The sequence below is a fragment of the Balaenoptera borealis genome (assembly GCF_965194805.1).
Source record: "Balaenoptera borealis genome assembly, chromosome: 8".
Taxonomy (NCBI): Eukaryota; Metazoa; Chordata; class Mammalia; order Artiodactyla; family Balaenopteridae; genus Balaenoptera; species Balaenoptera borealis.
In genome coordinates, this window is record NC_138865.1 from 119,594,092 (window position 1) to 119,613,669 (window position 19,578).

The 19,578-nt window shown below is 59.6% G+C and overlaps 1 protein-coding gene and 1 long non-coding RNA gene across 3 annotated transcripts in view; both read right to left on the reverse strand.

Annotated features, from left to right (window-relative positions):
- Window positions 1-19,578, reverse strand: part of COL5A1 (collagen type V alpha 1 chain) — a 159,724-nt gene that overhangs the window by 13,243 nt on the left and 126,903 nt on the right. For both annotated transcript variants that reach the window (XM_082403166.1, XM_082403165.1), the window contains exons 43-63: window positions 17,286-17,393; window positions 16,272-16,325; window positions 15,160-15,213; window positions 14,971-15,078; window positions 14,053-14,106; window positions 13,845-13,952; window positions 12,523-12,576; window positions 11,647-11,754; window positions 10,979-11,032; window positions 10,680-10,733; window positions 9,778-9,831; window positions 9,176-9,229; window positions 8,293-8,400; window positions 8,123-8,176; window positions 7,985-8,038; window positions 7,551-7,658; window positions 5,999-6,052; window positions 5,095-5,130; window positions 4,650-4,703; window positions 3,893-4,148; window positions 2,813-2,925 (exon numbers count right to left, since the gene is read on the reverse strand). In XM_082403166.1, the coding sequence (XP_082259292.1) occupies window positions 2,813-2,925; window positions 3,893-4,148; window positions 4,650-4,703; window positions 5,095-5,130; window positions 5,999-6,052; window positions 7,551-7,658; window positions 7,985-8,038; window positions 8,123-8,176; window positions 8,293-8,400; window positions 9,176-9,229; window positions 9,778-9,831; window positions 10,680-10,733; window positions 10,979-11,032; window positions 11,647-11,754; window positions 12,523-12,576; window positions 13,845-13,952; window positions 14,053-14,106; window positions 14,971-15,078; window positions 15,160-15,213; window positions 16,272-16,325; window positions 17,286-17,393 (1,701 nt within the window). The remainder of the gene's footprint in view (window positions 1-2,812; window positions 2,926-3,892; window positions 4,149-4,649; window positions 4,704-5,094; window positions 5,131-5,998; window positions 6,053-7,550; window positions 7,659-7,984; window positions 8,039-8,122; window positions 8,177-8,292; window positions 8,401-9,175; window positions 9,230-9,777; window positions 9,832-10,679; window positions 10,734-10,978; window positions 11,033-11,646; window positions 11,755-12,522; window positions 12,577-13,844; window positions 13,953-14,052; window positions 14,107-14,970; window positions 15,079-15,159; window positions 15,214-16,271; window positions 16,326-17,285; window positions 17,394-19,578) is intronic.
- On the reverse strand, window positions 14-2,806 carry LOC309633899. The gene is made up of 2 exons (XR_014247752.1): window positions 2,187-2,806; window positions 14-2,103 (listed from the first exon to the last, which is right to left on the reverse strand). It is a non-coding gene; the product is annotated as an uncharacterized lncRNA (long non-coding RNA).

Below are 19,578 nucleotides of genomic sequence, written 5' to 3' on the forward strand. Positions count from 1 at the left end.
GCGGGAGGTGGGGAGGGAGAGAAACAGAGAGAACGACAGTGTTACTTCTGCCTTCACGAGAAATGCTCCCACGTCCTGCAAACACGCCTTCTCCCCGCCCAAGCGGGCCTGCGTCCTGCCCTCACAGAGATGCAAGACGGCCGGCTGGGAGAAGATCCCTTAGGTGCACCTAACTCCCCCAGAGCCGGGCACTCGCTCCAGGACGGGCCCGTGACCGCGATGGGGACGGGGGAGCCCTGGTGCTTTCCAGGCGCGAGCACCTGCTTCACGTGCAGGGTCAGAAAAGTCTCCATCTGATCAGTTCTGTGTATCCAGCACCTAGGACAGAGCCTGGCACTTCGTGACTGCAGAAAAATGCTCGTGGGGTGAATTAATGAAGGGGTGAACGGGCGGATTCTCACTCATCTCGCCCAGATGACGACAGTAATGATAATAAGACCATTTACTACTGATAGGCTGAGAGCAGACAGGTGGGCATTCTCTGATTGGATCCCCTGATCTGGGGGCGTGGCTCCATCTCCAAGGCCTCTGCCTGGGGACAGAGTGGGCAGGAGACCCTACTGAGGTCCAGTTGGGTGTGAGGTGTGCGTGTGTGTTTCTGCGTAGGATGCGTGCATATGTGGTGGTGCATATGTGGTGTGTGCGAGTGTGGTGTACAATGGTGTGTGGTGTAGTGTGCGTGCCGAGTGTGTGGTGGGGCTTTCTCTCTGGGGAGAGTGCCCACGGCTCCAGTCTGTTCCCAGGTGTCTCTCCGGTGCTCTGCCTGGGCCCCAGGTCCTGGTCCCCATCCCCTGTCTTCTCCTCTGAGCTGGCCTCGTGCAGGGAAGCCTGAGAAGCGGCCCCACTGGAGGAAGAGCAAGTCCAGCCTGACCCCGCCCCTCGGGACTCTCCCCTCTGGTTCCAAACCTGCCGCTGTCAGCGCTGCGCTCGAAAAGCACGAAGGCCGCCTCCTCCCAGAGCAGGACTAGAGGTGTGGGCAGGTTGGCGCCTCACCCAGACTTCTGCCCTCCATCCCCACCCCTTCGCCACCAAGGGGGCCCTGCAACCCGGGAGACAGGGCAGAATGCCTCAACCCGCCCGAGGCTCCCAGCCTGTGGGGCCCTGGCGGTCAGCACACGTGCAGAGGAAAGGTGAGGAGCAGCGGGGGTCACTCAGCGCCCCAAGCCCACCGTCCGCCTGGCTCCACCACCAGCGAGGGCTCCTGGGGGGCGTCCTACTGGTTCTCCAGCAGCGAGGCCGTTTGCAGAGGACAGACCGCAACAAAAGAATGTGAGCCAGCATTTTTCCACTTGAATTTCTTCCTGGGCCTCTGCCAGATGCAAGGGTCCTGAGGTTTGAATTTCCTTGTGAACCACAGGGGTCTTGTTGCCAGGAGTGTGGTTTCCCAAGGATTTAAAATCCCAGGTAGGGAGAGCGTGAACATGAAACAGGGGTCCCCCAAGGCATCCACGTCAGTGCAGAGCCCCTGTTCCTGCCGGCCCACAGGAGTGCCGGAGCTCCCCTCGGTGACGGAGAGATTTAGGGACAGGGCACCTCTCCCTCCAGAGGAAGGGGCCCTGGGCGCTGAGGCAGCTGGGAAGCCGAGGACCACAGGCTGCCCGACTCCTGCTGTGCCCGACCCTGAACCTGCACAGGTACCATGGCTGCGGCTCCAGGAACCCACTGCCCTCGGTGTGCGGCACGGGATGGGGAGCCGTCTGGGCGGGACCTTACGGAGGAGGGTTTGTCCAGGCAGATGCAAAAGGGCACTGCGGCCAAAGTCTCCACCATCTTCCCAGGTAGAGACCTCACCCCACTTCCTCACCTGTCCTGGGCCACAGTGGGCCTGGCCTCCAACGCGTGCTTGAGAGAAAGCAGCACACGCCTGCCACACACGCCTGTCCCTGCACACCACCCGCACATCACCCACGCGCCACCCACACGCCATCCACGTGCCATCCACATGCCATCCACACGCCACCCACCCGCCATCCACATGCCACCCGCACACCATCCACACGCCACCTACATGCCACCCACACGACATCCACCCGCCATCCACATGCCACCCACACGCCATCCACATGCCATCCACACGCCACCCACATGCCATCCACACACCACCTACACGCCATCCACACCACCCACACACCATCCACACGCCGACACACCATCCATACGCCACCCACACGCCATCCACATGCCACCTACATGCCATCCACCCGCCATCCACACACCATCTGCACACCACCTGCACACCCATCCACACACACTGGTTCACACCCTTCCGCACACGCAGAGACCCCACCACAGAGGCAAGGACACTGAAAGCCCACAGAGGTGACTCAGATCGACACCCCACAAAATCTCCATGGATCAGACCCTCGCTAAACAGACTGTAAAGGAAGGCGTGGCACTCAGGAGCGACTACCCAGGAAGCTGACACTACGCCAGCTTCTAAAAGTCGTATTTGGGTCACTTTCGCTCCCAAAAGTCCTTCCATGGGTTTCAGGTTGCCCTGAGGTCAGAACTGTAGAGTCATCTTAGGAAGGATCTGACCAACCGGTGGTGGAAACCCCAGCCCCGGGGGTGGTGGGGGGAAGATAGCCATGAGCCAACCACCCCTTCAACTTCCACAAATGAGGCTGCACTAAGCCCGTCCCATCGCTACAAATTTCTTCCTAAGGCAAATTCAAGTCTGCTTCTGGAGAAAAGCCTTGATTTTAGATCTGGCCAGTTTCTGGGTTTCATTCTTAAAGCTGCATGCACGTGAAATATCTGGAGCCCTGGCCCAGCCCCACCGGGAGAGGAGGCGATGGAGGCGGGTACTCACCCCCTCGGACTTCTTGTCGGGGAAGACGCACGTCGACCCCCCGGCTGTGAAGTTGCAGTAGACTTTGAAGGAGTCCCTGGAGCAGCCTTGGTTCGGATCCACCCAGTATTCACCTGGATCGCAGGGTTAGGGTTAGGTTTAGAGAGGGAGGCGGGTCGTGAGAGCTGCTCCTTGGACAGTTCCAGAAGCAGCTGCCACATCTCAGTCCAGCAGTGACAGCACACAGCCCAGGCACGTGCCGCAGCACAGCCCTTTCCGGGCTTTGCCCAACGGCGTCCTGCTGTCCCTGCTGGGCCCACGGAGTGACAGGGGCAGACGTATCACCAAGAGCACAGCTGGAGCGTGAGGCCCACGGGGTCCAAGCTCTGGGGACCCGGGAGGGTGGCTCTGCCTGCTGGCGGGTGGATGGGAACCCAGAGGTACTCCAGGAAAACTCCTAGAAGTTCACGTACTTAGGATCAGAGTCAACTGGAACCACAGGCACCCCTTAAGTCTTGCAGAAGAGTTCATCCTTCCCAGAGCAAGCCAGCCAGTGTGGTCTTATTTTCTAGTAGGTAGGTAGTGCTTGGTTATTAATGGTGACAATGGGACTGATTTGCATTTTTATCATATTCTGGAGTCTAAACAGTGCTTTCCCAAGTACAACATCAAATACCAGCACGAGGACTCGTGTTAACACTGACAGCAGCTGCGGCCAACATCACGTCAGGCCCAAAGCATCTCATACACTGTATACACGTTCTCTGATAGGTACGTGTTTTAATTCCCATTTTATAGATGGGGATCATGGGACTCCGGGTAGAGCAGGTTACCTGCCAGACGGTGGCTAAGATTAGACTAGACCCCGGCTCTGTGTGACCTCGCAGCCTTGACCTCTCTCCCCGGCCTCCCAGGACGGCTTCCCCTCCTACTAGGATGCCTCGTCAGGTGACAAGGGGGAGATGCCCCTGCATCCCCACTGCACGGACGGGGACCTGAGGCCGAGAGAGGCGCGTGCCCGCCCAGGCCTGGGTCCCTCCCGCCACACCAGCTGCTCAGCCCCAACCCCTCCGTGTGTCCCCGGGCCCCCGGGTGCCCTACCGTCGGGGAAGTCAGGGTGGCAGAGCTGAAGGTCTTTGCAGGTGCGCGCGGGGTTCTGCTGCGTGCCCAGGGGCCGCTTCATCTGCTCGATCTCCAGCTTCAGCGAGTTGAGGGAGCCGAAGATCTCCTCCATGCCGTCCGCGTAGTCCATGTAATGCTCGCCCTCTCCGTCGCCCATCAGCTGGCTGGCGTCGATGTTCCGCCGGGTCCTGGACGCCTGGATCGGCAGCGGCTGGATGACCTCGCCCGGGGGGCCCTGGGTGCCGAAGGGGGACGGCGGTGGGTGGGAGAGGACGAGGTGGCCCCTGGTGGGGGCAGGGCCGGGACCGCCAGGGCCGTGCCTGCAGGGTCCTGGGCTGCAGACACCGGCCCCCTCTTAGCAGTACAGTCTTCTTCCCTCTTCTCTGTCTCTGGAACGTTCCACACCCATCCCTCGGGGCCTTGTCTAGGGCTGCCTGCTCCTGCCACACACACGCATGCGTGCACACACGCTCACACACACGCATGCATGCACACGTGCGCACACAGAGGCACCTGGGCATACACACACAACCCTCCCCCTTCCTCTCTCTTCAACCAGACTTCCGAGGCGGAGGCGCCCTGGGCTGACCTGTGTCCCGGGGAAGGGGACAGGCCCCGCCCAGCCACACACGTTTCATAACGTTTTGGGATTGAACCACACAAACAGATGCTTCCACGATTCCCTCAGTGTTAGGAGAACCCCCATCTAGATCCCAAGTCCTCGAGGGCTACTCACCGGCAGGCCAGGGGGTCCTGGCTGGCCTGCTTCACCCTTCGGGCCAGTTGGACCCTGGGGAAAAAGAAAAGAGAAGCAACCTTGGTCACTGAGGCCTGATGTGACTTGAGTCCACCTTGAGGTCTAGAATGATCCCCGGAAACACGTGGAGAAGGTGGAGGGACAGACCGAACATGCTGGGGCCCCTTCCCAGTCCCAGATGTGGGAACTGGACACCCCAAGGAGGGGACTTAGGGGGACAGAGCCCTTTCTGCAAGGCAGGGAGCCTCGGTCTGAGATTACTCAGGGTAGAGGGGAGCTCAGAGCAGCCCAGCCACAGAGGAGGGGTGTGAACGACCGGCCCCATGAGTCAAGGGGGAAGGGGGACCCCAGGGTGGTTCTCATCCAAGGGGATGCACATCCCTCCCCCGGGTGGCGTGGGCCGGTCAGGGGCAACACCACTTACTGAGGATCCCTTAGCACCTTTTGGACCAGGAGGGCCCTGCGGAGAGAGGGGCAGAGCGTCAGCTGGTGGGCGGTCCCTTCCCCTCCCGGCACCAGCCTGCTCTTCACGCCCTCCTTGCGCCCGTGTCCCCCCTCCAAGAGTCTACGCTTGTACCTGCTTGACAGGGGAGGTGGGCGGGGGCAGGCGCTCACCCACAGGGAGGCCAGGAGGGTCCCGAGTGCCCCGGGTCAGCCTCCCACCCGCCCCAGCAGGGAAATCAGAGCTCAGGCAGCCAGAGTCAGACGTGACAAGGGTGTGCTGGCCTCAGAGGCCCTGACACAGAGCCGCTCCAGCCCTCGCAGCAGCCCACAGCAGGGGCCAGCATCGGATCAGCTGGGGCCACCTTGGGCCACGTGTACCCCGGCCCAGGTGGGGCTCGGAGGCTGACTGGTTTCGGGCAAGAAGAGACTCAAGGCCGGAGGATGTCCTTGCAGTCCTGGGTCTCCCAGCTGCATGGGGGGGCCCCAGGCTGGTGACTAGAAGACGGGACCCCAACTCCTCACGTCCAGGCCAGGCTGGCCCTGCTCATGCCGACGGGGAGGGCCGGGGGGCCAGCCACCGTCTTCGCCACCCCCAAAGGGCCTACAGTGGACTGTCCACATGCCCTGCAATGCCCGGAGACAGAGGGTCCCCCCTTCTCCTCCCCAGCCTGAAACCAGAGCCCAGTGACCCCACTTCCTTGTTTCCACTGCTCGGAACCCGGATGTGAACTAATGAGCAGATCAACCTGTGGTGCGGGGCACCAGGTCCACCTGGGCTGTGGCCCAACCCCAGGGGGGTCCCATGACTTCCCTGTAACTCTGAGGCCCACCCCCCACTCTCCCAGAACAACCCAGGGAGCCGCGCGCCCCTCCCAGATACGCACCGGCAAGCCAGGGGGGCCCGGGGGGCCAATCGGGCCGGAAGGACCAGTGATACCCTGAAAGGAGCAGAAACGGTCAGCAGCGCTCGGGTCGGGAGGGAGCTTGTCCTGCAGCCACGGCCCTCGGTCCTCGCTGGCCTCCTCCCCCAGCCCGGGCCGGCCACGTGCGAGGGGAGCCCTGGCTCCCTGCTGGGCCCGGGGGGCCTGGACACCTGCTGTGAGGCTGGGCACCCGCAGGGCCATGGGTGTGAACGCTTCCTTCCGATGTTCTAATGTGAACCATCCCCGCCTGGTCCCCTCTGGCCGCTTTCCGTTCCCGAAGCCGGAGCCCCGGGGCCGGGGGCGGCGAGTGTCCTGGGGTCCTGTCTGTTCTGTCCGTCCAGCCAGCCTCCCAGTGGCTTTTCCCACACTCGGAGTTTGCAGCCTCCGAGCCGACCCTCTCTCCAGGTCTCGGTGCCACGGGGAGACACCGTGGATGAGGCTGGGTTGGGGGGACACTATCCCACGAGCTTCCTCCCCGCCTCACGGCTCTGCCCCCTCCAGCTCTGTCTCGGGCGTCCCGTCCTCTTCCAGGTCAGGTGCAGGCCAAGGTGGGCAAAGCACAGGGGCACGTGTGAGCCTGTCACACCTGGCTTGGGAAGCAGTCATTCACAGGCTGGAGTGCGGCCCCGTGGCCCTGACATGGGGATGGGAAAGACCGGCCTGCCAGGTCCCCCCGCCCCCTCTCTCCACTCGCTCCCCGCCTCTCCTGGTCCTGCAATCCACTGCAAGAGGCTCCCAGGTGCAGGGTCGGCGAAACTTGCAGGCTAAGGTTTCCTTGGCTGTGGTTTCCTGGGGACTTCAAACTCCAATTAGCTACAGGGGTTCCCAGGGAAGTCTAGGGTCAGGTGCACATATATGGGGTCAAGGTGGGAGCGAGGATGTGGCATGTATGGGGTCAAGGTGGGGGCGAGGATGTGGCATATATGGGGTCAAAGTGGGAGCGAGGATGTGGCATATATGGGGTCAAAGTGGGAGCGAGGATGTGGCATGTATGGGGTCAAGGTGGGAGCGAGGATGTGGCATGTATGGGGTCAAGGTGGGAGCGAGGATGTGGCATGTATGGGGTCAAGGTGGGAGTGAGGATGTGGCATATATGGGGTCAAAGTGGGAGCGAGGATGTGGCATGTATGGGGTCAAGGTGGGAGCGAGGATGTGGCATGTATGGGGTCAAGGTGGGAGCGAGGATGTGGCATGTATGGGGTCAAGGTGGGAGCGAGGATGTGGCATGTATGGGGTCAAGGTGGGGGCTGAGCAACGCCAGTGACCTCCTGGACAATTAGCTGGGTCACAGGGTCTTGCACAGAGTGGGGGGAAATGACCTTCACGTCTGAGGTCACCAGGACCCTGAGGGCTAGTGAGGGTCCGGGCTGGGCTCCAGTTCTGCCCCAGGTTGCTGTCACCTGGGCGAGCCCATCCCCTCAGCTGTTCCCATCTTGATTTGATAGACGTGGGGATGTCCTTCCGGCTCTAACGAACCTCAGGTCTTTGGACACAGAGCCAGCATCCCACGCACCTGTTCTCCCTTAGGGCCAGAGGAGCCCTGGGGGCCGGGGAGACCGCGGTCACCCTTTTCTCCCTGTTCGCCCGGAGGTCCGATGAGCCCGATCAAGCCTGGATGTCCCTGTGGGAAAATGAAGGGGCATTTGCGGTGGACACCTCACGTCCAGCCACGTGGGCCAGCTAGACGTGGCGGCACGTCTTTGCCTTGGGGGCTGCCGTCTCCTGGAATGGAAACAGGCCCAGGGCAGGTGCCGTCCACGGGGCCTCGCAGGCCCCCGACTGAGGGCAGGGGCCAGGTCTCCAAGTCACATGGATCTGTTTTCCTTGTGTCCTCACCCTGAGCACATGACAAACGTGGGGGAAGAGGAACAACTTGCTGAGTTCGAAACCACGGGCACTTGAGGGGCCTGAGTTTCAACCACAGAGTCACCTGGAGCCCCATCTCACCTTTTCGCCTTTGGGTCCAGAGTCTCCTTTGAGGCCAGGGAGTCCTGGGGGACCCTGCGGGGGAGGCAGCGGGGTCAGAATTCTCCTGCCCAATCCCGCCCTCCGCCACCCCCGGGGGCTCCTCGATCCGTGACTCACCATGGGGCCGGGGGGGCCATCGGGGCCTGGGGCTCCTGGGAGACCTTGCTCACCCTGAAACACAGTTGACCCTCCGTGTGAGCCCCGCCCTGGCCATCCCCGTTCCCGTCCCCATCCCTGCGCCCCTCCCTCTGTAGCCACGCCCCCCAGGCCTCCCCGGGGCCACTCACCACAGGGCCGGGGATCCCTCGCAGGCCATCGGGCCCGGGCTTCCCAGGGGCCCCCTGGGGGCCAATGGGGCCAGTCTTCCCAGGAGGGCCTTCCAAGCCGGATTCTCCCTGCAGGGCACCAAGGAGGAGACACGGTGGGACCCCAATGCTTGAGGCTCCGGTCACCCCAGCGCAGAACCGCTGCTCAGAAACCCCAAGGAGCCTGGGAGAGAACCCCAGATGCCCCCAGATATCCAGGGGCTGCCCCCGATTCTCCACCTTCCTTATTGCGGCCGCCCTGCCCAATTCTCCACCCGCCAACGTCCACAGTCAACTGTGCTCCCAGCCCCCCAGCTGTCACGGCCGAAACGGCAGTTATGGCTGGCGCGGAACTCCTGGTGGGCACGGCCGCCATGTCCTGAGCAGACGTGGGGCTGGACGAGTTCCATCCCTGTCTCAGGCAATGCCGGAGCACCTCCAAGAAGAGGCCCCGCCCAGCACCTCCTGGGGGGAGCGGCCTCGAGGGCTCTGGGCCCAGGGCTGCACCCTAACCTCACCGCACGGGCACCCCACCCTCTCCTCAGCCCTGACGTGGGCACCATCACCATCTCTGCTTCGCAGGCAAGGCAGCTGAGGCCTGGCCAGGTCAACACCAGGCCCGAGGGCACCCAGCACTGGCCTCCCCTCCCTCAGGCTGGCGGGGCAGACAGAACGTGACAGCAGAGTCGGGGACCCCGGAGCAGAGGCGCAGCCAGCTCGCCTCCCTCTGAGCCCGACCTGCCCCTCTCCGCATGGTCACATATGTGTCCGGTCCCCACCCTTGCGGCCACCATGCCCTCGGCATGCTCTGTAAGGTCTATGCACGGTCACGGTCATGACCACGGCCGGGCTGAAAAGCACTTACCTTAGCTCCTTTCTCTCCCTGCCTGCCTTCGGGACCTAGGGGGCCGGGGGGACCCTGGAAGGAGCAAGAGGGCGACACGTGACAAGTGGGTTCGCAGAAGCTCAGTGAGAAGCTGAGGAGGGGGCGTGGAGGTCACTCCCAGGCCCTTAGCACGAGGCCCAGGGCCTCCACTTCCAGAAAAGGCCCCTGGTCAGGCTGGGGAGAAGCACTCCAGCTGCCTCCTTTCCTGGCCGCACACCAAGCGGCCAAGTTTATTGCAGCCCCAGAAAAAGACTGGATTATTCAATTAGCTTGTTCTGACTTTTCCAAAGGTCTGACCCAGGAGAAAAGGGGTTTTTTCAGCTCCATGGGTGCTCTTCTCCCACGAAGGCCGTTACTGATGGTATCAGCAGTGGGCTCATCCTAAATGGAGCGGACCATCGACCTAGTGGGTCTGAGATTTGATGACGAGGCAGGAAGCCGAGCAGGGAATGCACTTCAAACAGAAGCACTTTCCTCCTCGGGCTGCCTAGGGCCGGCCCCAGGGTCCAAGCCGGGGCGGGGGCGGGGCACACTTCATTCAGGAGGTTTGACGGGCAAGGGCGCCTTGCAGTATCACTTACCCTTTTTCCCGGAGGCCCAGATGGACCTGGTTCACCAGTAGGGCCCGGGGATCCCTGGTGTCGGAGAGAGAACAGAGCATTTAGGAATCAGGGACAGTTAAGCTAAGACGTGGCAGGGCTGGGTGGGTCTGAGGCTAAGAAAAACGCAGAGTTTTCAGTCTGATTTGTCCTCGGCCAGCCCTGAAACTGCCTGTCTCTTCTTTTGCAGAATTAGCCCTAAGTGGAGGTGGTCCTGGAATCCTCTGCTCTGACCTCTACACTCAGCCCGTGGGCTGCAGCGGCGTAGGGGACCCGCCTGCTACCTGCAGTTCTGCTACATTTGAGGAACGTTCCCACCACGCCTGCCAGCACCCCTTCTGCAGAAGTGGACCCCGAGGCACAGGGAGGGCAGGTGTTGTCCTGGGTCACCAGCTAGGAAGCGGCAGAACAGCAGACATCTCTCCAGGGGAACTGGCCCCAGAGCCGGTGTCCCTAAGCTTTCTGAGCTCGAAGCAACATTTCAAAAAACTTGACATCAGGTGAGAGGCAACGTCTAATGTGAGCTCAGCTCCAGGGGCTGATGCGGAAACAGCCTTCTGAGGAGTGCATCCGACTCCAGTCGGGCAGAAACAGGTAATCCTGACGTCCCGGGGTGGGCTTGTGGGGTGGGTCGCGGGCGCCGGGCTCTGTGTGCAGAACCACTCTCGGGACTGTGTGTGCATCTCCCCTTCCGGGAGGAGGGTCCCCAGCTTTCAAGTGTCCTCAGAGGGAGCTCTCGGCCCCCTGCGGTGGTTGAATCACTATTCTAAGGTAACTGGGTGTAGGTTTTTCTCAGTAATGAACAAAGCAAGTTGTAAACCCCAAGCCCCGACACCTCCCCGAGGAGCTGCGTCAGGGTCCTTAGAGGTCCTGGGCGGACTCACCGTTTGTCCGGATTCACCGTCATCTCCTTTGTCACCAGGGGGACCGTCTTGACCCTGTGGGACCAAAAACAAGTTCCTTCTGCCTCCTGGATGGCACCCGAGTTCAGGCACCAACACATAACGCGTCCCCAGTCCTCACCCCAAAATCAAATTCCATCCCAGAGGTGCCGGTGCCTAGGGCGCTCAGAAGTGGGAAAGAGGAGAGTCCTAACAGACAGAACCAGAAAGGAAAAAATGGGGCCAGCAAGGCGGGTCATGGGCTGTGGGGACCCAGGGGCTCTGCCACCTCGAGCACCTACCGCAGGGCCAGGCTCTCCGGGGGGACCGGGATCTCCGGGAAAACCGACCGGGCCCTGAAACAGAGGAAGAGAGGCGTTGGGGTCCTCAGCAACCCGGCCTGGAGCACGCTGCCCTGCGCGGCTGCATCCAGACTGCTGCCCTGTGCCGTCCAGCCCCAGAGCATCCCACTAGCTCTGACACCTCGGTGCCCTTCACAGCAAGAAGGCCTTTCCAGAACAGCTGCTCACGTGAGCCACGCAAGCCTGAAAGCGAGCAGTGCGGGCCAGCCCTGTCGACTTCTGGAGGCCCTCAGAGGGCAGGCTCTTGCCCACACTTTTGCTCCTGGAGCCCCCGGCTGACACCGGAACCTGGACCTTTAACCTCTAGAAGGTGCTGCTCTGCAGACCCTCCTGTTGCAAAGCCAGGGCAGGCTGCAGGAGGGGAGAGGGGCCACACAGAGCCTGTTCCATCCAGAAAGCTGCCTGGTCCACAGACATGGCCTCTGAGGTGTCCCCCTCGCCCCACATCTCCCCCCTTTCCCACCTCCACTGTTTTGGTTCAGTAGCTGGTGCGGAAACCTCTACACCTTAGGAAATCACCCCAAGACCAGCGATGGTCAGGCAGCCTCAGCGCACTGCCCGTGAGTGAGGATGATCTAGGGGCCCCTTGGCAGCTCCCAGGTACTCACGGGGCTGCCTTTGGGACCGTCGTCTCCGGGAGGGCCCTTGGGTCCAGGGGGTCCAGCAGCACCAGAAGGGCCCGACTCACCCTTCTCTCCCCTTTCGCCTTTGGGTCCCTGCGGGGGAAAGGCGGGGACCGTGTTCCCAGAGCCAGCCTTGCGGTTGCCTCGAGCAAGAAGCTGGCCAGAGGTGTGCTCCTCACTGGCATTGGGTGGGAAGGGAACACCCCGACTGTGGCCGGCCTTGGCCCCCGTGGGCGCCAGCAGCTTCCCGAGCTCCGCCAACCCGCAGCAACTCCCTGGGGGAGTCTGGCTCCACTGGTACCGTGAGGGGGCCTGAGTAGCCCACTGGCTTCCCGGGGCCTCTGAGGCCGAGACTCGGCTTCTAGGTGGGCAGGGTTGACTCCTGACGAGATAGCAGGCAGCGTGGACCCCGAGGGGCTGCAGGGACCCAGGCCGCCCACCCACTCAGTGGCCCTCAGGTGGAGGGAGCCCAGGAGACCTCTGTCCACCAGCCGTCTCCTGGGCCAGAGGGCCACCCTCAGGGGGACCTCAAGAGACCGCTCATCCGACCTGCGAAGGTCTGAATGTTCCAGGTCTGGGCTGACCAGGTGTTACGGAAGCCAGCGAGAGGGCCTGGAGCACCACGGACGGCTGTCCTGGGCGTCCATCACTAACATCCACGCACACACACGGACACACATGCACGCACACACGCTCACTCCCCACGGCACTCCCTCTCTTTTCCAGCAAGACGGTGAGGTAGGCACAAGAGGAGACGTGACTCCCATTTCAGGGATGGGGAAACTGAGGCGGAGCAGGAGCCTCCCACCCAGCACCCATCCACGCCACATCCCGCTCCTCCCCCAAAGCCCACCCACTCACCGGGGGGCCCCCTTCGCCGGGAAGGCCAGGCTCTCCAGCTTCGCCGGGCTCACCCTAAGGAGGAAACGTGATGTGATTACAGCAGCGACGAGAACAGTGGTTCCAGCGTCAGGCATTTAGCGAGTCGTCCCTGACATTGGGCTGGTGTGGGGGGCCGGGTAGGGGGTCGGGGGTGAGACACGGTCACTGTCCTCTGACGGCTCCCCAGGACTGGAGCAGAGACAGGTGAGGGACCCAGGGATAAAGCGGTGACAGTGACATACACAGGCATGTGACACACGCAGGGCGGGCGCGGAGGGTACGTGGGGGCATTAAAGATGGCTTTCCCCAGGAAGGGATGCTGCGGGTGAGTTCTGGAGGACGATTGAGGGAAACCAGGTGAAAGGGGGAGGGGGACAGCTAGGGGGAGGGGGACAGCTAGGGGGAGGGGGACAGAAAACAGCACAGCATCCTCCATTTGCCGCAGGTGGGACAGAGCAGGAAGGGCGAGAGAGGTGGCGGCCGAAGCTGGGACGTGCCCTACGGCGGGCGGGGAGGGCACGGGGAGGGCACGCTGCTCTGAGCAGAGGTCGCACACCATTCATGGGTGGTCTCAGCAGGCATGTTTCTCTGTGATTTTCCTATCGTAAAAAATGAGCAGCGATGGGAGACTTCCTTCAACTGAATGGCCTGATGTCAGAAAAAAAGTTCTGGAATGGTGTGAAAGGAGTGCAGACACAAGGGAGCACATCCATCACCTTCCTTTTACCCCCAAGGAACTGGGATAAGTGCTTTAAAAGTAGCACAACCTCCTGGGCCCAGGTGGAGTCAGACTCTGGCACCGTCTCGCCCGCCGCACACACGCACGCAAGTAAGGCATGTACACACGTGTGCACGTACATATGTCCAATGTGCTCGCGTCCTCTCCAGGGCCCAGGCCCTAACATTAACCAGATCAGATGAAGGGGACCCGGGGCTATGAGAAAACAGGATTTGACAGAAACGGGAGTTGAAAAGGTAGCAACTACGCACTTCAAGGAATAGATAACCATGTCTGTCAGAGCCAAATCTCAGAGGAGGAGGTGGCGGGGCCTTTGCTGGTGGTTGTTATCATTTGGAAAATCTCCTGGGTAAGGGCAGGGCTCCCAGGTCCATTGCACACATCTTCTAAGTTTCAAAATGCATCTGGCAGGAATGGCCCAGCAGTGCACCTGGACGCCTCCGTGTACGCGGTGGACACATACACATGGGTACGTGCACATGTACACGCACGCGTGCGTGCGCACACACACACACACACGCTCGCACGTCATACAGCAGGACGGTGACGGGGCGTGAATCACCTTCTCTCCCACTGCACCAGGATTGCCTATTCCACCTGGGGGGCCTTGCGGCCCGTCAGCACCTGGAGCTCCGGAGGGTCCTCGGGGGCCGGGGGGACCTGGGGGACCCTGAGAGAAGAAGAGCCATTGAGCCCAGAGGAAACACAAACGTCTACCAACACAGCAACCAGCCACCACGGCCAGGTCTCCACGAGCCGGTGCCACTCACCATCTGCCCCACATCTCCCGTCTCGCCCTTCTCTCCTGGAGGTCCCGGCAGACCCTGAGAACAGGAATTCATCAGAAACTCGGCATGTGGGCGCGGCTCTATCCCCCCAACACACAACTTTCACTACCTCCCCAGCAGGACCCCAAGCCGAGCATTCAAAAGCCTCAGGAATGTGCTTTTCAACGTACAGCTCCATATGAGCACGTCCCCCAAATCCCAAGTTTCAGAATTAGCGCAAGGAAAGCATTAGAGAAGTATGCAAAGATTTATTGACAAGGTGCTTATTGAAAGTGTCCCATAAAACAATAAACCCTAATGAGCCACCAGCAGGGAAATGTTTGAATCAATTATGTCACCACCATATGCTGGGACACAAGGCAGTAACTGAGAGTCACGTTTTCAAAATAAATAAAAAGTGAAGTGTTCAAAGAATATTTAATGACATTTGACGCGACGTGTAATATAAAAGGAAGTGGGAAAAGCTGGATCCAAACTTTCTATACATGCAGCACGATTTGCAGTTTGCAAAAACCAAATAGAATTATGCATGTGCATGAGTGTGTGTGAGCACAGGTGTTCAGGAGGTGTGGAGAGGTACCACCACGCGCTGAGAAGCCATTTTTGTTTCCTTTTCTAACAGTTTATCTGTAGTTTCCAACATTTCTACAATGAGCAAATTCACAAATGTCACCGGTTAAGAGAAGTGAATATGGGTGTGTGTGGAATTCTGAGAATTCACAGCACTTCATGTATGGAGAAGCCCCTGAAGCTTTGTCTTAGCTGCCCCATTCTTCAGAAGACAGGAGGGAGGAGACAGGAGGGCAGGGCAGGGCAGGGGAGGGGAGGGGAAGGCGTCGCAAAGATGTGGAAATCAGCTGACGTGGACCCCCCAAGCCATTGTGCAAACTCTGTTGTTACCTGCAGCCCCACGGGTCCTGGGGGCCCGGGAAAACCTCTTGGACCTTCATCACCTTTCTGCCCAAAAAGGCCCTGCTGGCCTCGAGGACCCGGCTCGCCGTCAGCTCCCTACAGGGAGATCGTTGAGCATGGTGAGGGCCAGGTACGGGGCCTCATCAGCTCGAGGGCTGGGGACTCTCTGATACTCACAGAGGGGCCTGGCTGTCCGATGGGGCCTTGAGGTCCTGTAGGCCCAGGGGGACCCTGTGGGGAAGAGACACAGACAGTTGTTTCCTGAGTCACAGCTGAGGCCGAGGGAGAAAGGCCAGTGCGCGCAGGGGCCCTGCAGCCAAGGTCATCGGGGCTGCACCCACGCTTGGCCGTCCTGGGCCAGGCTGCTGGCTCTGGAATGCGTGATGCTCTCTGTTCAACCCTGAGCATGTGCTGTCAGGGGCGAGGGGTGGGGCGGCCACACCGACGTCCCGCCAGAGGCCACCGTGCATCATCTCGGCCCCCACCACACACCCATGACACAGGCCCCAGAGGCCCCGTCTAAAAACGAGGACCAAGATCACGTGGCTCATCCGTGGCTGAGCGAGGGACTGACTCCAAAGTCCACACCTGGCACCACGATGCCTGCCCCCAAGTGAGTCCCCAAGCACATTTCACTGTTGGCACAGGGAGCGCGTGAGAGAGGCCAGCATGCTGTCGCTGTCCTGACTGGCCCCGGGTCAACAGGGACGTGGTCACTGTCACACGCCTGGCGAAAAGGTCCGCAGTGCAGGCCTCCTTCCAAGGCCCCCGGGCGGAGCTGCCAGCCAAGCGACAGGGCGTTTGCAAGAACGCACCAGTATTTCTAAAGCAGAATTTTTTTTTTTAAGGGAAAATTAAGAGGCATTTGGTCAGGGTGCTGCCTCTGTTGGAATATCCTGCAGCCCTCAGCATCGGAGGGCGGTGATTATGTCTGTGGGACCAAAAACCTCAAGGACAAAAACGCTGAATTTGCTTTACTTCACAAAACCCATGAGTGCTTTCTGCTCATCTGTTAATAAGGGATTCTCTTACAGATACATGTTACATGCATACATGTGCACCTAACACGTACCTGTGCATGCACACACGCATAGAGGCACATGCACACACGCAAGATTTCAACAGGGAAGGAAAGCCCAAAGCCCAGCTCTGTCCCATCAGGTACCGGTGTGAATGTTGTTATATTATAATGGTTGTTCACGTCAGTGATCTGTGCGTGCCACACCGAGCACGTGGCCCTGTGCCGTGGCTCCACTGGTGGCCCTGCACGTGACTCGTGTGGCCCTTACCTGTTCGCCTTTGTCTCCCTTGCTCCCCTTCTGTCCCGGCTCCCCGATCTCCCCCTGTGGGAACATACGAAAGACCCGTCAGACGGTCCAATAATCATTTGCACGTTATCTGCTCCCCTGAATTAATTTTTCTTGGAGAGTAAGAACAATCTCCTCTCCAGGGAGCCCTATAACTTTCCTATGAAGAAACGTTTCCATATATTAATTTGATTTCTTTTTTAATAAGAGAACTAAAAGGGATGAGGCCTTGATCTTATGCTTTGCAGGACTGTACTAGATTTGAAAGTGTGATAAAAAATCATAACGGAAGTATTTACTTTGTCAAGTTGGATGACATGACAGTATAATAAAGACAACTCAATTACTATGCTTCCAAAGTTATTAAAATCTCTCCAGTGTTTCTGCTGCGCAAGGCTGTCTCCCACCCTGAGAGGCAAGGCATCGTTGCTGCAGAGGTGACAAAGTCGGAAATGTCACCGGAGAGTTCTCATAAACAGAAAGTTAAACCGAAGAGAGAAATTTCACTGTCTTCATTAAATGGAGGATAAAATACAAGCTACGGCAGTAACGGCGTCAGGATTATAAAGCATGTTCTTAATGGAAGGGGGCCTTGATCATTGGAGACATTTAAAAATAGACATTGAGTAAAACCTCATTAAATCGGGCTCCACAGATTTAGAATTTGAAATGATTGAGAGCATTTTCCCTTGCTCTGGCTGCTACAGCAAATGTCTTTGGCAACACCAAAACTACACAAGAGAAAAGCAGCATCTAAGTCCCCTCAAACATGTCGGAGATCTCATTTATTACCATTATTTGTGAGCTATTCCGAAATCATCCACTAACGCCAAGAACCTCGGATGGCAGCATGGGGTCCCTCTGTCGCCAGAGCCCCTACATCGCCTGCATCCCTTGGTTTAAAAGGAACGCCCCCCGCCGGCTCTGACCTGCCGGCACTGGCCAAGCTTGGCTGTGCGTGGTCCAGGTTGGGGGACTTCTCTGAATTCTTCTTACCTTATCTCCATCTTCTCCAGGGGGACCCACAGGGCCAGCTGGACCAGGGAGCCCCACGGGACCCTGTAGACCGTCTCGGCCAGCTGGGCCTTGTGGACCTTTCTCGCCCTAAAGAGGAGAGGAGATCCCTGTTCAAAGGCAGCTCCATGGTGGGAACATTCTGCCACCAGCTCATCCCCCACAGAGAGGCCGACAGGCAGGAAGTGGGCAGTTCCTGGGCAGGGACCATCACCACAGTCCTAATGGATTTCCCTCGGATGCACCAAGGGTGGCTCCGGGTCCGGCCCTGTATCACCCCTTCCCCTGCATCTCTGCATTTAATCCTCGCCCATCCTAGGAAGGGCTACCCTTTTACAGATGGGGAAACTGAGGCTCGTTCGTAAGCAGTAGAGCTGGGATTCAAACCTCGCCAACCAGATTCCTGGGTCTGTGTGCGGGATCGTCCAAGCCAGTGGCCAGGAGGGCCTGAGCTCCGGCCTCGGCCAACTTGCTTACTCTCCCGATTCCCTGCAAACACCCTCCCTGCAAGAGCACACGGACCTGCACATTCGTGTGCAGACATGCACACACACACACACCCCTATCTTCCTTTCCTCATGGTTTTGGTTCATTTTCCTATTTGCCCCCTTGGTCATCTCAAATGATCCTTACTGAGTTCTTGTTCAATTTTACCAGCCACGTTCCACCCTGTGAGTGGCTGGAACTTTCTCACCCAAGCCAGGATTCCCTTCTCCCAGCAGAGGCACAGAACGAGGCGTGGACGTCGGGGAGGCGACACGGGTGGGAAAGTGCACAGTCACACAGTCACCGACTTCAGCTGGCATCCCCTCCGGCCTCCTCTTCCCCTCTCCTCCTGCACAATTCACTTCCTGCTCCTCGATTTAGTTCGCCCTGATTAAAGTTCTTCCCCAATTAAGCCAGAAAATGCCCAGGCTGACCGTGGCTCACAGGGAACCTTCCTGCCCGACATGACACCTGACCTTTGTTTGACCTTTTCTTCTGCAGCTATTCTGGAAGCATGACAAGCTTTTCACAGGATGATGCAACCCTGAGAAGTTTCTGCTCAAGTATTTACTCTCTTGAAACAATGAACTCAACCGTTTCCAACCTCATTTGTGTGTGTTCTACATGCACCCAGCGCCCGACAAGAGGCAGGGTTCTGGGGCAGAATTCAGCGGGATCCGTGTCCTGGGAGCCTCACGGGAAGGAGCAGATGCCATCAGAAGTGCCGATGACACACTGGTCGGATTCTCCGTGGTGCCCACGTGTCCAGCGTGGTTCCCATGGGGAGTTCTCGGCCGGGGAAGCAACCAGGGCCCTCTTTCTACCCATGCGCCATGAACAGGGAAACACATAAGAAAAACCACCCCTTCTAACAGAAATCAATCCACGCAGGTGTCTTAACTCAACGGGACACCATCCACGTAGCCCGTTCCCCTGGAACTCGGGCTCCTATGACATTCAGAATTCGGAAGGGAGGTCTGAGCTGGAATTTGTCTCCACGGCTGACTGAATGCAGGGGCAGGCGGGCGTTTCCAAAATCATGTGGCAGACGTCAAACGTGGCCGGGGTGAGGGTACGTCCAGGCAGGAAGGGGCGTTCTCGGGAGTCGTTTGGGGAAGGGGCTGGCGGTTGGCTTCCCAGGAGGTGTCTAGACAGGAAGGGTCTCTCTAACCCTCTAACCCCCTTCATGGAAAGCAAGACTCCAGACCCCCTGCCCCTGAGCTTTCACAAAGCCTCCAGGTTGGGGCGATCACACTTGGGGTTCACTGGGAGGTCGGCTGTCAGGGGTCTGGGTGGAAGCTGCTTATCTGCCGGTCATGTCTTCCGTCCCTTCCTTTCTCCACGCCTACCCCCAGACCAACAACGCAAGCACCAGCCCAAAAATCCACCTTTCCCAGACACTGACCAGCCGTGGGCCCAGGCCAGGGCGCAGGGGGCTGTGTACACAGCAGGAGGCAGTGGCCCGTCCACACAGGGCACCCAGAGCCTGGACCGGGGCCAAGGCCACGTCTGGACACACTGTCTCCACCCCTCCCCGTGCCTGCATGTGCTGGGGCCCAGATGCGTGGGTGTGACCGGCCGAGCCTGGCCCGGACGCTCCCCGAACACCCCTCCAGCTCAGGCAACTCCGGGAAAGAAACTGGCCGCCACTGTGATCGGTCCTTGGACCTCAATCAAGACAGCTGGGCACACACCACAAACTGCCCCCACCTCCCCGATCCCGCAAACCCCCAGGGAAATGCCTGGGGAGGGGACAGCACAGGGGCAGGGACAGAGCTCCTTCGAGGCA